The sequence below is a fragment of the Chelon labrosus genome, assembly GCF_963514085.1.
Source record: "Chelon labrosus genome assembly, chromosome: 2".
In the NCBI taxonomy this organism is placed as follows: domain Eukaryota; kingdom Metazoa; phylum Chordata; class Actinopteri; order Mugiliformes; family Mugilidae; genus Chelon; species Chelon labrosus.
In genome coordinates this window covers 5,947,051-5,970,741 of record NC_140338.1, presented here as the reverse complement: position 1 = coordinate 5,970,741, position 23,691 = coordinate 5,947,051, and the positions used below count along the sequence as shown (strand labels likewise).

The following is a 23,691-nucleotide window of genomic DNA, read 5'->3' as shown; positions in this document are numbered from 1 at the left end:
GATGGCCCTCCTAAATGTAAGGTCCCTCTCTAACAAGTCATTTTTAATTAATGATCTTATTTCCAGATTCTGTCTTGACTTCCTGCTGCTAACTGAAACATGGCTGAACCCTGCTAATAGTAACTCTACTCTTATTGAAACAACCCCCCCTAACTTTGACTTCATGCATGCCTCTAGAACCAGCAAGAAAGGGGGTGGCATTGCCACCCTATTTAGAACATCTTTTCTGTGTAAGCAGTCGTCATTTGGCAATTTCTCATCATTTGAGTACCTATGCACCATCATTAAGGGCTCCCCTCAGATTTTACTACTGACTATATACAGACCTCCTAAACAGTCACCCACACTCTTTCTTGAGGAATTCAGCGATTTATTATCTATTATTTGTATTGAGCTTGACTGTCTCATAATATGTGGTGATCTAAATATACATGCTGATATCTCAGAGAATTGTCATACTAAAGACTTTACAACTTTACTTGACACCTTCACTCTAACTCAGCATGTAACAGAACCCACACATTCCCTTGGTCATACTCTTGACCTAGTTATTACCAAGGGTCTCTCTGTCTCAGTGGAGGTAAAGGATCTGGCCCTCTCAGATCACTTCTGCATATTCTTCGAAGTCACTATAGCTTCTCAACCACAAAATAATAATATTACTGTTAACAAACGCATCTTCAACGATCATACTAGTACTCTCTTTCAACAGGAACTCTTATCTTCATCCACTCAGTCACCTTTCTGCTCTCCTGAACAATCAACTGGGTCTGTAGATGCTCTGTTTGATTGTTTCAACTTAAGGATGACAAACCTTATGGATAGCATTGCTCCAATAAAACCTAAAACAATTAGAAATAAAAACAGAGCGCCATGGTTATCCAATCCCTCCATCAAACTTCTTAAAAGGGATTGTAGAAAGTCTGAGAGGAAGTGGCGTAAATCAAAACTCCAGATAGACTGTGACACCTTTAAAGGAAAGCTCCGTATGTATAATGCTGCAATCTGCCAACTTCCTCCCGATCTGCATTCAGCAAAAGCATGTAATGACTTTGCCTCTTTCTTTACTGAAAAAATTTCTAGAATTAGGACCAACATTTCTTCTCAAACGCATAGTAATCATAACCTGGAACTCCCACCCATTACAAAATGCCCACCCACCTCAATGTCTGATTTCTCCTCTATTGACTCTGAAACTCTCTCTAAGACCATACATAACCTAAGTTCCTCCACCTGTTCACTAGATACTCTCCCTACCAAATTTCTGAAAACTGTGTCCCATCTTCTATCATCTGATCTACTCCTAATCATAAATACATCTCTGCAGTCAGGATCCTTTCCTAAATCTTTGAAGATGGCCATTGTGAAACCTCTTCTTAAAAAGAGAAATCTAGACACCTCAGTTTTTAACAATTACAGACCCATTTCCAACCTTCCTTTTATTGGAAAAATAATTGAAAAAATAGTTTTTATTCAACTGAGTGAATTTCTGTCCACTAATTGCTGCCTTGATCCTTTTCAATCTGGCTTTAGGTCATATCATAGCACAGAGACAGCTCTTATTAAAGTTTTAAATGATATTCGCCTTAATACAGACTCACAAAGAACATCAGTGCTAGTCTTGCTCGACCTCAGCGCAGCATTTGACACAGTGGACCATGCCATTCTTCTTCATAGACTGGAACACTGGGTTGGTCTATCAGGCACCAACCCTTAAATCCTACCTTGATGATCGGAATTTCACTGTAACCATTGGTAGCTGGTCCTCTTCACCCACTCCACTAACATGTGGTGTCCCCCAAGGGTCCATCTTAGGTCCTCTACTTTTTAATCTGTACATGCTTCCACTTGGCCAGATTATTCAAAAGTACCAGATTTCATACCATAGTTATGCAGATGACACACAAATCTATCTGTCTCTGTCACGCAATGACTCAAGCCCACTTCAAGCCCTATATCAGTGTCTTACTGATATCAACGTATGGATGTGTCAGAATTTCCTCCAACTAAACAAGGAGAAAACTGAAGTGATTGTCTTTGGTAGCAAAAAAGGATAGGCTTGAACTAACAACATCACTCTCTAACAAGGGATTCCAGGTTAAGACCACTGTTAAAAACCTTGGAGTCCAAATTGACAGTGACCTCACATTTAACAACTACATCAAGTCAGTTTCTAAATCGGCTTTCTATCATTTAAAAAATATCTCAAAATTAAGAAGTCTCATGACAAAATCGGATCTGGAGAAACTCATTCATGCCTTTATATCCAACAAGCTTGACTACTGTAATGGTCTTCTTACAGGCCTACCCAAGAAAAACATCAGGCAGCTCCAGCTGATCCAGAACGCAGCTGCAAGGGTCCTTATAAGAGCAAAGAGGTCAGACCACGTCACACCTCTACTTAAAACTCTACACTGGCTACCAGTCAGTCAAAGAATAGATTTTAAAGTACTGCTCCTTGTTTTTAAATCATTAAATGGGAGGGGGCCCACTTATCTTGTAGACCTCCTTCAATATTACACCCCCTCTAGACCCCTTAGATCCCAAGACAGACTGCTTTTATCAAAACCAACTGTCAGAACCAAAAGTGGTGAAGCCGCCTTTAGTTTTTATGCTACTCAGCTGTGGAACCAGCTTCCCATTTTAATTAGAACTGCACCCTCAATTGATTGCTTTAAAACCAGAATCAAGACCCATCTTTTTTCTGTTGCTTTTTCTTAAATCATCTTTCTGTTTCATCTGTTTTTAGTCTTTGTAGTCTTTTTATTTCTTTTTAATTTTAATTTTCACCTAGTGACTGGTACTTGTGTCTGTGAATCAATGTACATTCTTCATTTTATTTGTGTAAAAGCACTCTGGGTTGCCTTTGGTATGAAATGTGCGATATAAATAAAATTGCCTTGCCTTGCCTTGCCTTCCTATCCCCCCAGCTGATAGTAGCTCTTCGTAAAATCCAAGCAAATAGTAGCTCTTCTTAGCTTCCTAGCATCCCAGCTAATAGTAGCGTCGTATAGCTTCCCAGCCTCCTAGCTAATAATATTTACTCTAATATTCCTAGCCTCACAGCTAATAGTAGCTCTCCGTAGCTTTCTAGCCTCCCATTTCTTTGCATCACAAAAAGAAACTACTTCCACCTGCTGGTAGAAACAGTTATTTCCCTTTATGTAGGCAGAGCCATGCCTTGTCACAGGCCGTTCTTTGATTTGGTTTGTGTCCACAACCCAGTGGTGTTTATTGTTCATTAAAATAAACAGATGCTGTGGTAGACTCTGTTGTGGCTTGGTCTGTTTTCATGTGTGATTAAAAAAATACAAGTTTTCAAACAGACACAAAAACAGGTTGGCAAATCGCTCATTGAGCACATTGATCCTCTGAAGAGGAAGGAAGTTTGCATGTCTCAACAGCCTTATTTCTGCCTGTCAGAAACCACATTGACTACTGTTGCGACTGGCAGAAGTCCAGTGAACATTATCTTATCAGCTGGCATGTTTCATCGTGTCTGAAGCCACAGATTAGATGAGCAGCGATGGGTTTAAACACAGCAGCGAGTGGATTTGTCATCGTTCTTCTCTCTTTGTCAGGTACTGTACATCTAAATTCATTACTTTATCAGAGAGGGATGTGGAGGTCTGTGGGATTTGTGAAATTTGTCTCATTCATGCATGAGGTCCATTGGTTTTGTGGAAACCTTCTGGATAGTAAATGAAAACAGTATTCCTGAATGAATAGTTATGAAAAGTGAACAAAAACTTTAATATTGAGGTCTGGTTCCAGTTGTCTACCACAAGACACTTTCACAATTCTGTGACTTAAAAGCTAAGGAGGATGTTGCACAGAGGTGTTGCATCAAATTTGCAGAAATTTTACCCTTAATGTCTGTTACAGGAATTATTTTTTTCACAAATGACAGAGTCACTGGAGTCTTGTTTAAAGGTTTTACTTGCAGCAAGGAGTCGATGCATGCACTGTAGCAAGTATAGCTTCTACATCTGCTTTGTGATTTCCTATTGAAACAGGATCAGTTCCTTTTGTGTGTGCTGCACATTTGCAGATTGACACTTTTTTAGGCAGTTATGCTGCCATTAAGTCTAAGTCTTTGTGATTAATAGGTTTTCCAGTTGATGTCATCATGCCTCTATTCTTCCATTGTTGTGCAAAGACATGTATTGTGGAAAAGGCATATTGTCTGTCAGTAAAAATGTTGGTAGTTTTGTCTTTTGGTATTTGGCATGGTTTAATACGTGCGACTAGTTCTGGCGCTTGAGCTGAGTAATTTTTAGGTAGTGGTTCTGCTTTTAACACTTCTGCCTGATGTGCCACTGCACAGCCTGTAACGTTTGTGCCACCACTTCTGTTATCACCATTAGAGTGCTCCTCTCTGTGTCCTTCACCAAAAGACACTATAACCAAGCGAACGAACAAGTAAACAAATGGTACAAATGTCCTTATTGCATATTGGCATTGAGAAAAATCAGATGCCTCAGCTTTGATGGGCTGATGTGATTTCTTCTCTCCGTAACTAATACTGTTCACCGCTGGCTGCTGTCTTAGTCAGTCAGCCACAGCGTCCGTTCCTCTTCACATGAGGGCCACATGGCGTGCCCATCCAAACAAAGTTCTGCCTGTCCTCACGCGAGCAGAGATGAACGAGCTAAAGGAGAAAAAAGAAATAGCGATGGGAATCGGCTCTTCGGATCCACTGCCAAGCATCGGCTCTTAGTGCCGGCTCTTTTGCACATGACACATCGCCACTCTTTACACAACAATTCAAGTTGGGTCGACCAAGTCAAAGGATCAAGAATGTCAGAGTTACTGGAGTCTCCTTCAAAAGTTCTACTCGTGGCAGTGAGTCGAGCAGTGAGGGGCACAAGGGCAGTTTTTCCTGCAGTTTTTCAAAAGGCCGTTTCAGTCCTCTGCACTTTTTACCGTCCAAAAACAATGTTACGCTATAGCAGTGGTTCCCAAACTTTCTTTGCTGGAGACACACACACGCACAAAAAAATCCTGTCCCACAAAATCCCAAGAGAAAGAGAAATCCCATCCCGCTCCCTATGTTTTTGTCTAAAGTTGGGCGTACTCACCGCATTGCAGCGTAATTTTTTAATTTAATCTCCGGCTCCGTCCTGCTCTCGCCAGTTCCCGTTGATTATTTGCTCTATCCCGTCCCTATCACGTTACCAACAGTGAAATTGACTCCCTTATCTTAAAGGGTGACGTTAAAAAATTGTCACCCTCTAATTCAGGGATTCCCAAAGTGTGGTGCGCGTACCCCTGGGGATGCGTGAACTGCCTCTAGGGATTGCGCGAGATGAAAAATGCAATGGCGGAGAAGAAGTTATTGTATGTTCTTCTACGCACTGTATATGCTCAACTAATTGAGCCAGCTCCACTGCACTTGAAAATCGTCAGATGGATCCTCTTTTTTTTTATCTGTTCCTGAGCCGATGCTCTTTGTTATTTATGTTGTGCGTCGTGTGTAACTTTATTACAATTTAATTAAAATTACTTCTCAATGCCAATATGCAATAAGGACATTTATACTGTTTGTTTATTGAGTTTGGTTCTGTTTTTGCTTGTGTGGATTTGACTGCATTTGTTTGCACAATATTATTGAAATATCAAACAAAAGTAAGAATTCTTTTGTAACAGAATAACTGCACAAAATGAGACACTTATTGTTCTTCTCATCAAAAAACAATGAATGCAAAAAGGCTTATCCACACACCTATGTGTATTTGCTGTGTTGGGCTAAAATATTAGGCTATAAACGATACTAAATAAAGAGCTGTTCAGGAGCCATGGCAAAAGAGCTGGCTCTCAGAAAACAGTCAAACTTCCCATCACTAGAGCCAAGGTTCCTCCTCCTATTTATTGGATCCTTCTGATTACCCCAGATCAGCTTCACCGGAGGAAGATAACACAAGATTTAAACAGTCTTTACCGCTCTTGACCAGCGGAGGGAAACACCGGAGCCTGTAACATTTTCTCTGTTGAAATGTTTTGCATCAAGGATAATTAGTTTATTACATTTCTGTTCCTTCACTGCAGCTTGTATGTCCTCTTCCCTTAGTGCAAACTGAGATAAACAGCAGAGATCCTATGAAAATCTGACAGTCTTCAACGTAATACAACGTCGTAATTAATGGTTTAAAATGAATGAATGGTATTTGAACGTTTAAAAATAGTCCACATTAGTTTTACTGCAGCAGTTTGTAGAAACAACCTGAAGCTGAAACACACAGAAATGATAAAGATACTGTATATTACTAATGAAATGTTAAATGTTCTGTGTTACAGTGGTGCAGGGTCAGACTGGCTGGTCGGTGACTTACACTTCTACTAAGATTTGTGCTGTAAAAGGATCAACAGTGGACATGAGCTGCAGCTATAGATACCCAACAAAGATAAAGAAAAAAGAAACAAAGGTTGAAGAAAGATTCTGGTTCATTAAAGAGAGTAATAATGTTCAGACTGATTTGGAAACAGACCCAGGCTACAGAAGTCGTGTTGAGTACCATCATCATAAAAAGATCAGCACTCTGAGAATCTCAGACCTGAGAGAGAGCGACTCAGCCAAGTACAAGTTCAGATTCATAACAAACCAACCGGGGGGAGGGTTTACTGGTTCACCTGGAGTCACTCTGACTGTCACTGGTAAGATTTTCTTTCAAAGACTTTATAATTCAGTTCCAAATGTTATTTACATGTATATATAAAGATAAATTGTGTTTGTTCAGGTCTCCAGGTGCAGGTGATCAAATCGGTGTGGAACTCTGGGCAGAGGGCAGAGCTGAAATGTCAGAGCAGTTGTCTACCTGATCATCATTCCTATGTCTGGTTTAGAAATGGGAATGCGATTACCTCAGAAACATTATCTACTTTTTTACCCCCAGTTTATTCTACAGATAGATATTCCTGTGCTTTAAAAGGACACAAGACGTTCTCCTTTCCATCAGTATGTGAGTCAGTTTTATTCACACGTGATTGTGATCCAGAAAAGAAAAAAGTTTCAGATACTTCCACACAGAAATATACATCAGACCAATTATAATATGATAAACGTGTCCATGTGTTCTCCTCCAGATTCTCCAAGGCTTCCCTCAGTATCAGTGAGTCCCTCTGGTGAGATAGTGGAGAACAGTTCAGTGACTCTGACCTGTAGCAGTGATGCTAACCCAGCAGCTAACTACACCTGGTCCAAGAGGAATAGTCATAAACGTCTCAGTACCAACTCAAAGCTTTTCTTCAGCTCCATCCAGCCCTTTGACTCTGGAGAGTATCAATGTACAGCTGTGAATGATCTGGGGATCAGGTCTGAATACAAACTAATTGATGTGAAATGTGAGTAAAATATCAAATTTCTTCTCTAGAGTGTCCAGAGTAGCTTCAGTGAATCCAGTAGTTAAGCGGGTGCAAAATATGCCCACTAGGGGTTGGACAGACTAGTGGACTAGTCCGTTAGTCGACTTCACTGCTGTACCATGACGCTTTAAGCATCATGTGGACTAGTCGCCGATCACATGACAATAACAAAACGGATGCCTCCAAGAAGACAGGTGAGGAGCCTAGTGGGTCGTTGCAGCAAACTAGCAGCGGTTCATCAAGTGTGTGAAAACACTTCACTAAAGGTGAAGCTCATACTACCATGACATGTCAGTCCTGAAATACAACTTAAGTACTATTGCAAAAAAGACATCCCCAAATGCTAGCAGAGGAACGGTCCAAATCCTCTGGACAGCAGTCAGTTAACAACTTCACCAACTTCACCAAACGCCCTGTGGTAACAGAGGAGGCTGCACATCAACTATTTAATAAGGTTATTAGACCTTTAGCTGCAGTACACGGAGAAGGCTTCAGAGAAATATCTGCTACACTATGTGGAGTACTATTAAAAGCTACTGATGATTTAACAAATTGTTAAGCAACTGATTCAGATGTTTTTGGGGTTTTTTTTGTACAGAGAAGTATTGGGGATTTGCTGTTATATTGTCGTGAGAACACATGTAACCTTTAATCTAAATCTTCTCCAGATTCACCAAGGCTTCCCTCAGTGTCAGTGAGTCCCTCTGGTGAGGTAGTGGAGGGCAGTTCAGTGACTCTGACCTGTAGCAGTGATGCTAACCCAGAAGCTAACTACACCTGGTACAAGGAGACTGAAGACTCACCAAAAGCTTCAGGACAGATCTTCAACATCACTGACAGCAGACCTGAACACAGTGGGAATTATTACTGTGAAGCCCACAACATAAGAGGACGTCATAACTCCACCTTACACCTGACTGTGTTGGCAGGTATTCTTTTACATTCACTTGAAGCACTGTGAAAAATTCATGGATTTTGTCATAGAGGAGGTCAGTTTGGTTTGAGCTGCTCGTTGGAAAATTTACGGCAAACAATGACCCTGTTCAGACCTGGATGATCTGATCACAAATGACCACCTTTAAGTTCCTGTGTTCACACCTGGTATTAAAATGCATTTCCACATGCGTACCCAGGCAGCACTTGAGATCTGATCTCAGTTTTGTGCTCTATATGTAAAGTCTTTTACCAATTTTTTAGTCTGCCCCAACTCCTCTTCGACAGATCTGCCCTGTTGAGCAGGTGGTCTTTAATGTGACCCAGGACTCATTGTGTGTTCACACTACCAAAGGAAGGAGTTCACATGTGGACTGACACCAGATCAGTGTTCACACCTGAACTTTAATCTGGTCACATGTGATCAGATTCCCCAGGACAGATGTGAATGTTATGTCCGAACGGGGTCTTGGAGACACAGAGGCAGGACTTGATCTGGTGGCTAAGACAAAAATACGGAGTCCTATACTGAAGCCACTACTGGCTGATAATGGGCCTAATGTTTGGACGTGTAACCACAAAAAACAACATAAATTCGAGCACAGTCAAAAACTGTTTGCTTCCCCATCAGCCTCTTTCTTACAATAATCAATGAATACCTGTCACAACCCCCAGCCTCCAGTGTAAACATCGCTTGGCTGCCCTCTAGTGGCTCGGAGAAGCCTTGCGCTTAAACATAAATAATGGCTCCTATACTTGCATTTAAAGTTTGTTCAGAATTTGAAAGCTTTTGAACGTGTTGTTTTTTCTGTCTTTCTTTGATATTAGTTTTCTTCATAATATACACACATGCTGGTTCTGTACCTCTTTTATCATATATCACTTTATGAGAGCAGTGGTTCCAATCTGTATTTATTCCCGATTTATTCTGATCACTCTTTACCCAGGAAACGGAAAACATACAGCTGCTGGAGTAACTGCTGTCATTCTCCTGATTCTCATATTCCTCTCTGTCTTCCTGTGGATTCAGTGAGTAGTTCTGTTTGTATTGTTGGTTATTAAATCTGCTGATTATTCTTTTAAGGAATTACTAAATTCAATTATGTTTTCATCTGAAATTCTCCTAATCAGAAGAAAGTCGGACAAGTCGGATAAGTCTGACGAGAACATAGACAACAGGGAGCAGGTGAAAACATTCATTCTGATATGAAACAAAAAAAATAAAAATATTTATCTTTAGATAAACTCATTTTACCAAGTTTCAAGCATATGGCTGAAAGTAGTCGTGTCATTACAGACTCTACCTGATATGGGACAACCAGAGCAGGATAACCTTCAATATGTCGGCGTCGTCTTCTTCAACAAGGAGCCAGACTCTCTGTACTCCAACATCAGAGTGACCAGACCCCACAGAAAAATGGAGGAACAGGAAGTGACTGAGTATGCTGCCGTTACCTTTAACACCACCCCCATGTGAGCAGCTCTACTCACTAAAAGATTAAAATATTTAATTAGTTTTGAATAAGGTGTGTCTTCTGAATCACCTGATTTCTCTCTCTCTCTGAAACAGATATCAGGAAACTGAAGAAAATCCATTTGAGTTGTACAGCACAGTCAACAAAACCTGACACAACAGGAATTTGGAAGATTTTATATTTTACATATTTTCAATTTAACTAGAAGCTTTATCAAGGCTTTGCATATATGTGCATACTGTACATGTGCCATATTGTTATTGTATGTTGCATTCTTGCATCCGAAAGCATCTCTGTGATATCAGTACTGTGGCAGCCATTAGCCTTTAGCCTTGTGTGCTAATGTCTTGGCATCATTGTGTAACTGCGCCGCAATATGTTGGTCTGTGACTAACCGGCTGTGTTGAGTTTCTTCCTGAAGAGATGGACTTGAAATGGCCTCGGAATTCACTCACAGATATGTAACACTGGGTCATTTTCCTGAATAAAATGTCCAAAGAAGAAACTCTTCAAGATCTGGTGCTCTGCAGCGACAGAACCAAAGATAGACGAGACAAAATTGACCAGTTAGAACAATAAATAGGTTATTTATGGACTATTTAACAAAAGCTTTAATGATTCAAAGAGAACTTTCTTCTGGTTGGTGGTCATTGAGTCTAAAATCATCTTTGAACAATCAATGACCAACAGAGACACTGTCTTAAGAAACATTTTAGCAGAAGGACCATTCTTATCTGCATTTTATCCAATTTCACACTCTTGATTTCAAAAAGCTGCCAGTTCAAACAAACTGTCTGCATGGCTGCATACTAGAACGAGAATCATTTTTATCGACAGTAGCAGAAGCCGTTGTTTCCCCTCAACAGTCACCACATATTCAAGTTCAAGTGTAAAAATATGCCACTGTGTGGTTAAGTCACACAGACACAAATAGACTGGGGGACGCGTCATACTCTTTGGTGTCATGGGTACAGCAGGCATGAGGAAGCAGCAGCAGCTTGATGTGGCAGCAGGAGTAGTTGTTGATCCAGCGCAACACCCTCAACGCCCATCCTACTGAGAATACACTCTGAACTATCCAGCACACGCTCTCTCTTGAGCTGTGTGTGATCAGTTTGCAACCTTTCGGAGCTTGATGGCATTCAGTTTGGAAAAAAAGGACGATTTAATCCAAGATGCCCTGTTGCATCATGGGAGTCCAAACTAGTACAATGTCCGACTGCAGTAACAAGCCAGGAGATAAGCTTTAGTTTGTAGTTAGTCACCAGAATGACCTGAGTTGTTTGATCTTATTGGGGATTGGATTTAGGATGATTACTTATTTCTCTTATTTTCCTGCCAAAATAAGAATAAATATTTGCTATCTGTATGTATGCATTAAATTATAATTTTATTAGGTTTCAGGCAGGTGCATATACCTGCCAGTCGATTATAATGCTTTCTGTTAGTTTCAAGAGGGCTTATAGGTATTTAATACTACTGCATGCTGTCATGAGGCTCTGTTCACACCAAGAATTAACAGGGTTATGAATCATCACCATTTAGTGCCCAATTGAATGTGTATTTCTAATTTCTGTACATATTGAATATTTTTCAGCCCATACAAACAACATTGACCATTATCTTTCTTTTTTTGAAAACGTAATTGCTCTGCTGGGCTCACAGTGGCATTTAATGTGTATCTGAGGATGTGATAGAAGACTAAACTTCTTCGGGAATCATGGCAACAGCCCTCACAAAAAAAAAAAAATCCCTCCTTTTAAATGGACCAAGTCTCCAACTTGGATCTACAATCAATAAATACAACCAAACGACCGATTACAGGTAAACATTCATGCTTTTCTTCTTCATCTTATTTGAACATTTAAATCCACAAATATGTCCACAGCACCATGATCATCGAGGCTTTGTTTATTTTCTTGATATAAATTGATGATAATTTACTTTGGTTTACAGAAAAGCAGGCTGAGGAACCAGAAGGACCAAGAGATAATGTTTCCTTCCTAATAGTACATAGCTTCCTCGTAGCTCTTCGTAAAATCGAAGCAAACAGTAGTTCTTCGTGGCTTCCTAGCCTCACAGCTAATAGTAGCGCTGTATAGCTTCCCAGCCTCCTAGCTAATAATAGTTATTCATAGCTTTCTAGCCGCCCAGATAATAGTGGCTCTTCCCATTTTTTGCATCATGAAAAAAAACTACTGCCACCTTCTGGTAGGAAGAGATATTTCCCTTCATGTAGACAGAGCCAGAGCTTGTCACAGGCCGTTCTTTGATTTGGTTTGTGTCCGCAACGTGTCCCAGTGGTGTTTATTGTTCACTAAAATAAACATATGCTGTGGTAGACTCTGTTGTGGCTTGGTCTGTTTTCATGTATGATTAAAAAAACACAAGTTTCAAACAGACATAAAAGCAGGTTGACAAATCACTCATTAACCCTCCAAAGAGGAAGGAAGCTTACATGTCTCCGCCTTATTTCTATCTGCACATTGACTACTGTTGTGACTGGCAGAAGTCTAGTGAACATTACCAGATCTGCTGGCATGTTTTATCGTGTCTGAAGCCACAGATTAGATGAGCAGCGATGGGTTTAAACACAGCAGTGAGTGGATTTGGCATCATTCTTCTCTCTTTGTCAGGTACTGTACGTCTATATTCACTGCTTTAAAAGAGAGGGATGTGGATGTCTGTGGGATTTGTGAAATTTGTCTCATTCATGCATGAGGTCCATTGGTTTTGTGAAAACCTGCTGGATAGTGAATGAAAACATTATTCCTGAATGAATAGTTATGAAAAGTGAACAAAAACTTTAATGTTGAGGTCTGGCTCTATATGGTAGACTGGTAGACCACTTTCACAATTCTGTGACTTAATTGCTAAGGAGGATGTTGCACAGAGGTGTTGCATCAAATTTGCAGAAATTTTATCCTTAATGTCTGTTACAAGAATTATTTTTTTCACAAATGACAGAGTCACTGGAGTCTTGTTTAAAGGTTTTACTTGCAGCAAGGAGTCGATACATGCACTGTAGCAAATATAGCTTCTACGTCTGCTTTGTGATTTCCTATTGAGACAGGATCAGTTCCTTTTGTGTGTGTTGCACATCTGCATATTGACACTTTTTTAGGCAGTTATGCTGCCATTAAGTCTAAGTCTTTGTGATTAATAGGTTTTCCAGTTGATGTCATCATGCCTCTATTCTTCCATTGTTGTGCAAAGACATGTATTGTGGAAAAGGCATATTGTCTGTCAATGTTGGTAGTTTTGTCTTTTGGTATTTGGCATGGTTTAATAAGTGCGACTAGTTCTGCCGCTTGAGCTGAGTAATTTTTAGGTGGTGGTTCTGCTTTTAACACTTCTGCCTGACGTACCACTGCACAGCCTGTAACGTTTGTCCCACCACTTCTGTTATCACCATAAGAGTGCCCCTCTCTGTGTCCTTCACCAAAAAACACCATAACCAAGCCAACTAAAAAGTAAACAAATGGTATAAATGTCCTTATTGCATACTGGCATTGAGAAAAATCAGATGCCTCAGCTTTGATGGGCTGATGTGATTTCTTCTCTCCGTAACTAATACTGTTCACCGCTGGCTGCTGTCTTAGTCAGTCAGCCACAGCGTCCGTCCCTCTTCACATGAGGGCCACATGGCGTGCCCATCCAAACAAAGTTCTGCCTGTCCTCACGTGAGCAGAGATGAACGAGCTAAAGGAGAAAAAAAATACCGAGAGGAATCGGTCGTCGGATCCATTACCAAGCATCGGCTCTTAGTGCCGGCTCTTTTGCGCATGACACATCGCTACTCTTTAAACAACAATTCAAGTTGGGTCGACCAAGTCGAAGGATCAAGAATGTCACAGTTACTGGAGTCTCCTTCAAATTTTTTCTCGCAGCAGTGAGTCGAGCAGTGAGGGGCACAAGGGACATGTCCCCTGCACTTTTTCAAAAGGCCGTTTTGGTCCCCTGCACTTTTTACCGTCCAAAAACAATGTTACGCTATAGCAGTGGTTCCCAAACTTTCTTTGCTGGAGACAGGCGTACTCACCGCATTGCAGCATAATTTTTTAATTTAATCTCCGGCTCCATCCTGCTCCCGTTGATTATTTGCTCTATCCCGTCCCTATCACGTTACCAACAGTGAAATTGACTCCTTTACTTTAAAGGGTGACCGTAAAAAAATTGTCACCCTCTAATTCAGGGATTCCCAAAGTGTGGTGCGCACACCCCTGGGGGTGCGTGAACTGCCTCTAGGGGTTGTGCGAGATGAAAAATGCAAACGCGGAGAAGGAGTTATGTTTTTCTACGCACCATATATGCTCAACTAATTGAGCCAGCTCCGCTGCGCTTGAAAATCGTCAGATGGATCCTCATTTTTTTATCTGTTCCTCTTTGTTATTTATGTTGTGGGTCGTGTGTAACTTTATTACAATTTAATTAAAATTACTTCTCAATGCCAATATGCAATAAGGACATTTATACTGTTTGTTTACTGAGTTCAGTTCTGTTTTTGCTTGTGTAGATTTGACTGCATTTGTTTGCACAGTTTTATTGAAATATCAAACAAAAGTAAGAATGCTTTTGTAACAGAATAACTTCACAAAATGAGACAGTTATTGTTCTTTTCATCAAAAAACAATGAATGCAAAAGGGCTTATCCACACACCTATGTGTATTTGCTGTGTTGGGCTAAAATATTAGGCTATAAACGATACTAAATAAAGAGCTGTTCAGGAGCCATGGCAAAAGAGCCAGCTCTCAGAAAAGAGCCGAACTTCCCATCACTAGAGCCAAGGTTCCTCCTCCTATTTATTGGATCCTTCTGATTACCCCAGATCAGCTTCACCGGAGGAAGATAACACAAGATTTAAACAGTCTTTACCGCTCTTGACCAGCGGAGGGAAACACCGGAGCCTGTAACATTTTCTCTGCTGAAATGTTTTGCATCAAGGATAATTAGTTTATTACATTTCTGTTCCTTCACTGCATCTTGTATGTCCTCTTCCCTTAGTGCAAACTGAGATAAACAGCAGAGATCCTATGAAAATCTGACAGTCTTCAACGTAATACAACGTCGTAATTAATGGTTTAAAATGAATGAATGGTATTTGAACGTTTAAAAATAGTCCACATTAGTTTTACTGCAGCAGTTTGTAGAAACAACCTGAAGCTGAAACACACAGAAATGATAAAGATACTGTATATTACAAATGAAATGTTAAATGTTCTCTGTGTTACAGTGATGCAGGGTCAGACTGGCTGGTCGGTGACTTACACTTCTACTAAGATTTGTGCTGTAAAAGGATCAACAGTGGACATGAGCTGCAGCTATAGATACCCAACAAAGATAAAGAAAAAAGAAACAAAGGTTGAAGAAAGATTCTGGTTCATTATAGAGAGTAATAATGTTCAGACTGATTTGGAAACAGACCCAGACTACAGAAGTCGTGTTGAGTACCATCATCACAAAAAGATCAGCACTCTGAGAATCTCAGACCTGAGAGAGAGCGACTCAGCCAAGTACAAGTTCAGATTCATAACAAACCAACCGGGGGGAGGGTTTACTGGTTCACCTGGAGTCACTCTGACTGTCACTGGTAAGATTTTCTTTCAAAGACTTTATAATTCAGTTCCAAATGTTATTTACATGTATATATAAAGATAAATTGTGTTTGTTCAGGTCTCCAGGTGCAGGTGATCAAATCGGTGTGGAACTCTGGGCAGAGGGCAGAGCTGAAATGTCAGAGCAGTTGTCTACCTGATCATCATTCCTATGTCTGGTTTAGAAATGGGAATGCGATTACCTCAGAAACATTATCTACTTTTTTACCCCCAGTTTATTCTACAGATAGATATTCCTGTGCTTTAAAAGGACACAAGACGTTCTCCTTTCCATCAGTATGTGAGTCAGTTTTATTCACACGTGATTGTGATCCAGAAAAGAAAAAAGTTTCAGATACTTCCACACAGAAATATACATCAGACCAATTATAATATGATAAACGTGTCCATGTGTTCTCCTCCAGATTCTCCAAGGCTTCCCTCAGTATCAGTGAGTCCCTCTGGTGAGATAGTGGAGAACAGTTCAGTGACTCTGACCTGTAGCAGTGATGCTAACCCAGCAGCTAACTACACCTGGTCCAAGAGGAATAGTCATAAACGTCTCAGTACCACTCAAAGCTTTCTTCAGCTCCATCCAGCCCTTTGACTCTGGAGAGTATCAATGTACAGCTGTGAATGATCTGGGGATCAGGTCTGAATACAAACTAATTGATGTGAAATGTGAGTAAAATATCAAATTTCTTCTCTAGAGTGTCCAGAGTAGCTTCAGTGAATCCAGTAGTTAAGCGGGTGCAAAATATGCCCACTAGGGTTGGACAGACTAGTGGACTAGTCCGTTAGTCGACTTCACTGCTGTACCATGACGCTTTAAGCATCATGTGGACTAGTCGCCGATCACATGACAATAACAAAACGGATGCCTCCAAGAAGACAGGTGAGGAGCCTAGTGGGTCGTTGCAGCAAACTAGCAGCGGTTCATCAAGTGTGTGAAAACACTTCACTAAAGGTGAAGCTCATACTACCATGACATGTCAGTCCTGAAATACAACTTAAGTACTATTGCAAAAAAGACATCCCCAAATGCTAGCAGAGGAACGGTCCAAATCCTCTGGACAGCAGTCAGTTAACAACTTCACCAACTTCACCAAACGCCCTGTGGTAACAGAGGAGGCTGCACATCAACTATTTAATAAGGTTATTAGACCTTTAGCTGCAGTACACGGAGAAGGCTTCAGAGAAATATCTGCTACACTATGTGGAGTACTATTAAAAGCTACTGATGATTTAACAAATTGTTAAGCAACTGATTCAGATGTTTTTGGGGTTTTTTTTGTACAGAGAAGTATTGGGGATTTGCTGTTATATTGTCGTGAGAACACATGTAACCTTTAATCTAAATCTTCTCCAGATTCACCAAGGCTTCCCTCAGTGTCAGTGAGTCCCTCTGGTGAGGTAGTGGAGGGCAGTTCAGTGACTCTGACCTGTAGCAGTGATGCTAACCCAGAAGCTAACTACACCTGGTACAAGGAGACTGAAGACTCACCAAAAGCTTCAGGACAGATCTTCAACATCACTGACAGCAGACCTGAACACAGTGGGAATTATTACTGTGAAGCCCACAACATAAGAGGACGTCATAACTCCACCTTACACCTGACTGTGTTGGCAGGTATTCTTTTACATTCACTTGAAGCACTGTGAAAAATTCATGGATTTTGTCATAGAGGAGGTCAGTTTGGTTTGAGCTGCTCGTTGGAAAATTTACGGCAAACAATGACCCTGTTCAGACCTGGATGATCTGATCACAAATGACCACCTTTAAGTTCCTGTGTTCACACCTGGTATTAAAATGCATTTCCACATGCGTACCCAGGCAGCACTTGAGATCTGATCTCAGTTTTGTGCTCTATATGTAAAGTCTTTTACCAATTTTTTAGTCTGCCCCAACTCCTCTTCGACAGATCTGCCCTGTTGAGCAGGTGGTCTTTAATGTGACCCAGGACTCATTGTGTGTTCACACTACCAAAGGAAGGAGTTCACATGTGGACTGACACCAGATCAGTGTTCACACCTGAACTTTAATCTGGTCACATGTGATCAGATTCCCCAGGACAGATGTGAATGTTATGTCCGAACGGGGTCTTGGAGACACAGAGGCAGGACTTGATCTGGTGGCTAAGACAAAAATACGGAGTCCTATACTGAAGCCACTACTGGCTGATAATGGGCCTAATGTTTGGACGTGTAACCACAAAAAACAACATAAATTCGAGCACAGTCAAAAACTGTTTGCTTCCCCATCAGCCTCTTTCTTACAATAATCAATGAATACCTGTCACAACCCCCAGCCTCCAGTGTAAACATCGCTTGGCTGCCCTCTAGTGGCTCGGAGAAGCCTTGCGCTTAAACATAAATAATGGCTCCTATACTTGCATTTAAAGTTTGTTCAGAATTTGAAAGCTTTTGAACGTGTTGTTTTTTCTGTCTTTCTTTGATATTAGTTTTCTTCATAATATACACACATGCTGGTTCTGTACCTCTTTTATCATATATCACTTTATGAGAGCAGTGGTTCCAATCTGTATTTATTCCCGATTTATTCTGATCACTCTTTACCCAGGAAACGGAAAACATACAGCTGCTGGAGTAACTGCTGTCATTCTCCTGATTCTCATATTCCTCTCTGTCTTCCTGTGGATTCAGTGAGTAGTTCTGTTTGTATTGTTGGTTATTAAATCTGCTGATTATTCTTTTAAGGAATTACTAAATTCAATTATGTTTTCATCTGAAATTCTCCTAATCAGAAGAAAGTCGGACAAGTCGGATAAGTCTGACGAGAACATAGACAACAGGGAGCAGGTGAAAACATTCATTCTGATATGAAACAAAAAAAATAAAAATATTTATCTTTAGATAAACTCATTTTACCAAGTTTCAAGCATATGGCTGAAAGTAGTCGTGTCATTACAGACTCTACCTGATATGGGACAACCAGAGCAGGATAACCTTCAATATGTCGGCGTCGTCTTCTTCAACAAGGAGCCAGACTCTCTGTACTCCAACATCAGAGTGACCAGACCCCACAGAAAAATGGAGGAACAGGAAGTGACTGAGTATGCTGCCGTTACCTTTAACACCACCCCCATGTGAGCAGCTCTACTCACTAAAAGATTAAAATATTTAATTAGTTTTGAATAAGGTGTGTCTTCTGAATCACCTGATTTCTCTCTCTCTCTGAAACAGATATCAGGAAACTGAAGAAAATCCATTTGAGTTGTACAGCACAGTCAACAAAACCTGACACAACAGGAATTTGGAAGATTTTATATTTTACATATTTTCAATTTAACTAGAAGCTTTATCAAGGCTTTGCATATATGTGCATACTGTACATGTGCCATATTGTTATTGTATGTTGCATTCTTGCATCCGAAAGCATCTCTGTGATATCAGTACTGTGGCAGCCATTAGCCTTTAGCCTTGTGTGCTAATGTCTTGGCATCATTGTGTAACTGCGCCGCAATATGTTGGTCTGTGACTAACCGGCTGTGTTGAGTTTCTTCCTGAAGAGATGGACTTGAAATGGCCTCGGAATTCACTCACAGATATGTAACACTGGGTCATTTTCCTGAATAAAATGTCCAAAGAAGAAACTCTTCAAGATCTGGTGCTCTGCAGCGACAGAACCAAAGATAGACGAGACAAAATTGACCAGTTAGAACAATAAATAGGTTATTTATGGACTATTTAACAAAAGCTTTAATGATTCAAAGAGAACTTTCTTCTGGTTGGTGGTCATTGAGTCTAAAATCATCTTTGAACAATCAATGACCAACAGAGACACTGTCTTAAGAAACATTTTAGCAGAAGGACCATTCTTATCTGCATTTTATCCAATTTCACACTCTTGATTTCAAAAAGCTGCCAGTTCAAACAAACTGTCTGCATGGCTGCATACTAGAACGAGAATCATTTTTATCGACAGTAGCAGAAGCCGTTGTTTCCCCTCAACAGTCACCACATATTCAAGTTCAAGTGTAAAAATATGCCACTGTGTGGTTAAGTCACACAGACACAAATAGACTGGGGGACGCGTCATACTCTTTGGTGTCATGGGTACAGCAGGCATGAGGAAGCAGCAGCAGCTTGATGTGGCAGCAGGAGTAGTTGTTGATCCAGCGCAACACCCTCAACGCCCATCCTACTGAGAATACACTCTGAACTATCCAGCACACGCTCTCTCTTGAGCTGTGTGTGATCAGTTTGCAACCTTTCGGAGCTTGATGGCATTCAGTTTGGAAAAAAAGGACGATTTAATCCAAGATGCCCTGTTGCATCATGGGAGTCCAAACTAGTACAATGTCCGACTGCAGTAACAAGCCAGGAGATAAGCTTTAGTTTGTAGTTAGTCACCAGAATGACCTGAGTTGTTTGATCTTATTGGGGATTGGATTTAGGATGATTACTTATTTCTCTTATTTTCCTGCCAAAATAAGAATAAATATTTGCTATCTGTATGTATGCATTAAATTATAATTTTATTAGGTTTCAGGCAGGTGCATATACCTGCCAGTCGATTATAATGCTTTCTGTTAGTTTCAAGAGGGCTTATAGGTATTTAATACTACTGCATGCTGTCATGAGGCTCTGTTCACACCAAGAATTAACAGGGTTATGAATCATCACCATTTAGTGCCCAATTGAATGTGTATTTCTAATTTCTGTACATATTGAATATTTTTCAGCCCATACAAACAACATTGACCATTATCTTTCTTTTTTTGAAAACGTAATTGCTCTGCTGGGCTCACAGTGGCATTTAATGTGTATCTGAGGATGTGATAGAAGACTAAACTTCTTCGGGAATCATGGCAACAGCCCTCACAAAAAAAAAAAAATCCCTCCTTTTAAATGGACCAAGTCTCCAACTTGGATCTACAATCAATAAATACAACCAAACGACCGATTACAGGTAAACATTCATGCTTTTCTTCTTCATCTTATTTGAACATTTAAATCCACAAATATGTCCACAGCACCATGATCATCGAGGCTTTGTTTATTTTCTTGATATAAATTGATGATAATTTACTTTGGTTTACAGAAAAGCAGGCTGAGGAACCAGAAGGACCAAGAGATAATGTTTCCTTCCTAATAGTACATAGCTTCCTCGTAGCTCTTCGTAAAATCGAAGCAAACAGTAGTTCTTCGTGGCTTCCTAGCCTCACAGCTAATAGTAGCGCTGTATAGCTTCCCAGCCTCCTAGCTAATAATAGTTATTCATAGCTTTCTAGCCGCCCAGATAATAGTGGCTCTTCCCATTTTTTGCATCATGAAAAAAAACTACTGCCACCTTCTGGTAGGAAGAGATATTTCCCTTCATGTAGACAGAGCCAGAGCTTGTCACAGGCCGTTCTTTGATTTGGTTTGTGTCCGCAACGTGTCCCAGTGGTGTTTATTGTTCACTAAAATAAACATATGCTGTGGTAGACTCTGTTGTGGCTTGGTCTGTTTTCATGTATGATTAAAAAAACACAAGTTTCAAACAGACATAAAAGCAGGTTGACAAATCACTCATTAACCCTCCAAAGAGGAAGGAAGCTTACATGTCTCCGCCTTATTTCTATCTGCACATTGACTACTGTTGTGACTGGCAGAAGTCTAGTGAACATTACCAGATCTGCTGGCATGTTTTATCGTGTCTGAAGCCACAGATTAGATGAGCAGCGATGGGTTTAAACACAGCAGTGAGTGGATTTGGCATCATTCTTCTCTCTTTGTCAGGTACTGTACGTCTATATTCACTGCTTTAAAAGAGAGGGATGTGGATGTCTGTGGGATTTGTGAAATTTGTCTCATTCATGCATGAGGTCCATTGGTTTTGTGAAAACCTGCTGGATAGTGAATGAAAACATTATTCCTGAATGAATAGTTATGAAAAGTGAACAAAAACTTTAATGTTGAGGTCTGGCTCTATATGGTAGACTGGTAGACCACTTTCACAATTCTGTGACTTAATTGCTAAGGAGGATGTTGCACAGAGGTGTTGCATCAAATTTGCAGAAATTTTATCCTTAATGTCTGTTACAAGAATTATTTTTTTCACAAATGACAGAGTCACTGGAGTCTTGTTTAAAGGTTTTACTTGCAGCAAGGAGTCGATACATGCACTGTAGCAAATATAGCTTCTACGTCTGCTTTGTGATTTCCTATTGAGACAGGATCAGTTCCTTTTGTGTGTGTTGCACATCTGCATATTGACACTTTTTTAGGCAGTTATGCTGCCATTAAGTCTAAGTCTTTGTGATTAATAGGTTTTCCAGTTGATGTCATCATGCCTCTATTCTTCCATTGTTGTGCAAAGACATGTATTGTGGAAAAGGCATATTGTCTGTCAATGTTGGTAGTTTTGTCTTTTGGTATTTGGCATGGTTTAATAAGTGCGACTAGTTCTGCCGCTTGAGCTGAGTAATTTTTAGGTGGTGGTTCTGCTTTTAACACTTCTGCCTGACGTACCACTGCACAGCCTGTAACGTTTGTCCCACCACTTCTGTTATCACCATAAGAGTGCCCCTCTCTGTGTCCTTCACCAAAAAACACCATAACCAAGCCAACTAAAAAGTAAACAAATGGTATAAATGTCCTTATTGCATACTGGCATTGAGAAAAATCAGATGCCTCAGCTTTGATGGGCTGATGTGATTTCTTCTCTCCGTAACTAATACTGTTCACCGCTGGCTGCTGTCTTAGTCAGTCAGCCACAGCGTCCGTCCCTCTTCACATGAGGGCCACATGGCGTGCCCATCCAAACAAAGTTCTGCCTGTCCTCACGTGAGCAGAGATGAACGAGCTAAAGGAGAAAAAAAATACCGAGAGGAATCGGTCGTCGGATCCACTACCAAGCATCGGCTCTTAGTGCCGGCTCTTTTGCGCGTGACACATCGCTACTCTTTAAACAACAATTCAAGTTGGGTCGACCAAGTCGAAGGATCAAGAATATCACAGTTACTGGAGTCTCCTTCAAAAGTTTTACTCGCAGCAGTGAGTCGAGCAGTGAGGGGCACAAGGGACATGTCCCCTGCACTTTTTCAAAAGGCCGTTTTGGTCCCCTGCACTTTTTACCGTCCAAAAACAATGTTACGCTATAGCAGTGGTTCCCAAACTTTCTTTGCTGGAGACAGGCGTACTCACCGCATTGCAGCATAATTTTTTAATTTAATCTCCGGCTCCATCCTGCTCCCGTTGATTATTTGCTCTATCCCGTCCCTATCACGTTACCAACAGTGAAATTGACTCCTTTACTTTAAAGGGTGACCGTAAAAAAATTGTCACCCCCTAATTCAGGGATTCCCAAAGTGTGGTGCGCACACCCCTGGGGGTGCGTGAACTGCCTCTAGGGGTTGTGCGAGATGAAAAATGCAAACGCGGAGAAGGAGTTATGTTTTTCTACGCACCATATATGCTCAACTAATTGAGCCAGCTCCGCTGCGCTTGAAAATCGTCAGATGGATCCTCATTTTTTTATCTGTTCCTCTTTGTTATTTATGTTGTGGGTCGTGTGTAACTTTATTACAATTTAATTAAAATTACTTCTCAATGCCAATATGCAATAAGGACATTTATACTGTTTGTTTACTGAGTTCAGTTCTGTTTTTGCTTGTGTGGATTTGACTGCATTTGTTTGCACAGTTTTATTGAAATATCAAACAAAAGTAAGAATGCTTTTGTAACAGAATAACTTCACAAAATGAGACAGTTATTGTTCTTCTCATCAAAAAACAATGAATGCAAAAGGGCTTATCCACACACCTATGTGTATTTGCTGTGTTGGGCTAAAATATTAGGCTATAAACGATACTAAATAAAGAGCTGTTAAGGAACCGTGGCAAAAGAGCCAAACTTCCCATCGCTAGAGCCAAGGTTCCTCCTCCTTTTTATTGGATCCTTCTGATTACCCCAGATCAGCTTCACCGGAGGAAGAGAACGCAAGATTTAAAAAGTCTTTACCACTCTTGACCAGCGGAGGGAAACACCAGAGCCTGTAACATTTTTTCTGCTGAAATCTTCTGCATCAACAATAATTACTTTCTTATATTTCTGTTCCTTCACTGCAGCTTGTATCTCCTCTTCCCTCAGTGCAAACTAAGACAAACTGTGGAGATCATATGAACATCTGACAGTCTTCAACATCAAAAGTCATAATTAATGGTTTAAAATGAACGAATAATTTTTGAACGTTTAAAAATAGTTCAGGCTAGTTTTACTGCAGCAGTTTGTAGAAACAACCTGAAGCTGAAACACACGGAAATGATAAAGATACTGTATATTATTAATGAAATGTTAAATGTTCTCTGTGTTACAGTGA

The 23,691-nt window shown here is 40.4% G+C and overlaps 2 protein-coding genes across 4 annotated transcripts; both read left to right on the top strand.

Annotated features, from left to right (window-relative positions):
• Positions 1 to 2,943: 2,943 nt before the first annotated feature.
• LOC311506852 (B-cell receptor CD22-like) lies at positions 2,944 to 12,598 on the top strand. 3 transcript variants are annotated; one of them, XR_014699703.1, is made up of 9 exons: positions 5,356 to 6,654; positions 6,738 to 6,959; positions 7,084 to 7,341; positions 8,031 to 8,291; positions 9,243 to 9,324; positions 9,427 to 9,481; positions 9,593 to 9,768; positions 9,866 to 11,594; positions 11,727 to 12,598. XR_014699703.1 is itself a non-coding variant. In XM_084570969.1 (8 exons), the coding sequence occupies exons 1-8, from the start codon at positions 3,527 to 3,529 to the stop codon at positions 9,921 to 9,923; spliced, it is 1,011 nt and encodes a 336-aa protein (XP_084427095.1). In that variant the 5' UTR covers positions 2,944 to 3,526; the 3' UTR covers positions 9,924 to 12,598. The 3 variants fall into 3 exon arrangements, 2 of the variants coding, with proteins under 2 accessions (XP_084427095.1, XP_084427094.1); XM_084570969.1 differs by lacking the exon at positions 5,356 to 6,654 and adding an exon at positions 2,944 to 3,581 and having other exon boundaries at positions 6,894 to 6,959; positions 9,866 to 12,598; XM_084570968.1 differs by having other exon boundaries at positions 9,866 to 12,598.
• A 2,483-nt stretch (positions 12,599 to 15,081) lies between these two features.
• Positions 15,082 to 21,302, top strand: LOC311507576 (uncharacterized protein; the record flags this gene model as incomplete). The annotated part of the gene is made up of 8 exons (XM_084571968.1): positions 15,082 to 15,361; positions 15,445 to 15,504; positions 15,791 to 15,829; positions 16,735 to 16,995; positions 17,947 to 18,028; positions 18,131 to 18,185; positions 18,297 to 18,472; positions 18,570 to 21,302. The coding sequence occupies 8 exons, from the start codon at positions 15,082 to 15,084 to the stop codon at positions 18,625 to 18,627; spliced, it is 1,011 nt and encodes a 336-aa protein (XP_084428094.1). The 3' UTR covers positions 18,628 to 21,302.
• Between the last annotated feature and the right edge of the window lie 2,389 nt (positions 21,303 to 23,691).

Bases quoted from the DNA above. Each gene is read 5' to 3' on its own strand.
- LOC311506852 (XM_084570968.1), top strand. From the start codon at position 6,282: ATGTTCTGTGTTACAGTGGTGCAGGGTCAGACTGGCTGGTCGGTGACT. The intron at 9,325-9,426 runs GTGAGTAGTTCT...TCTCCTAATCAG, and splicing joins TCTGTCTTCCTGTGGATTCA to AAGAAAGTCGGACAAGTCGG. The intron at 9,769-9,865 runs GTGAGCAGCTCT...TCTCTGAAACAG, and splicing joins ACCTTTAACACCACCCCCAT to ATATCAGGAAACTGAAGAAA.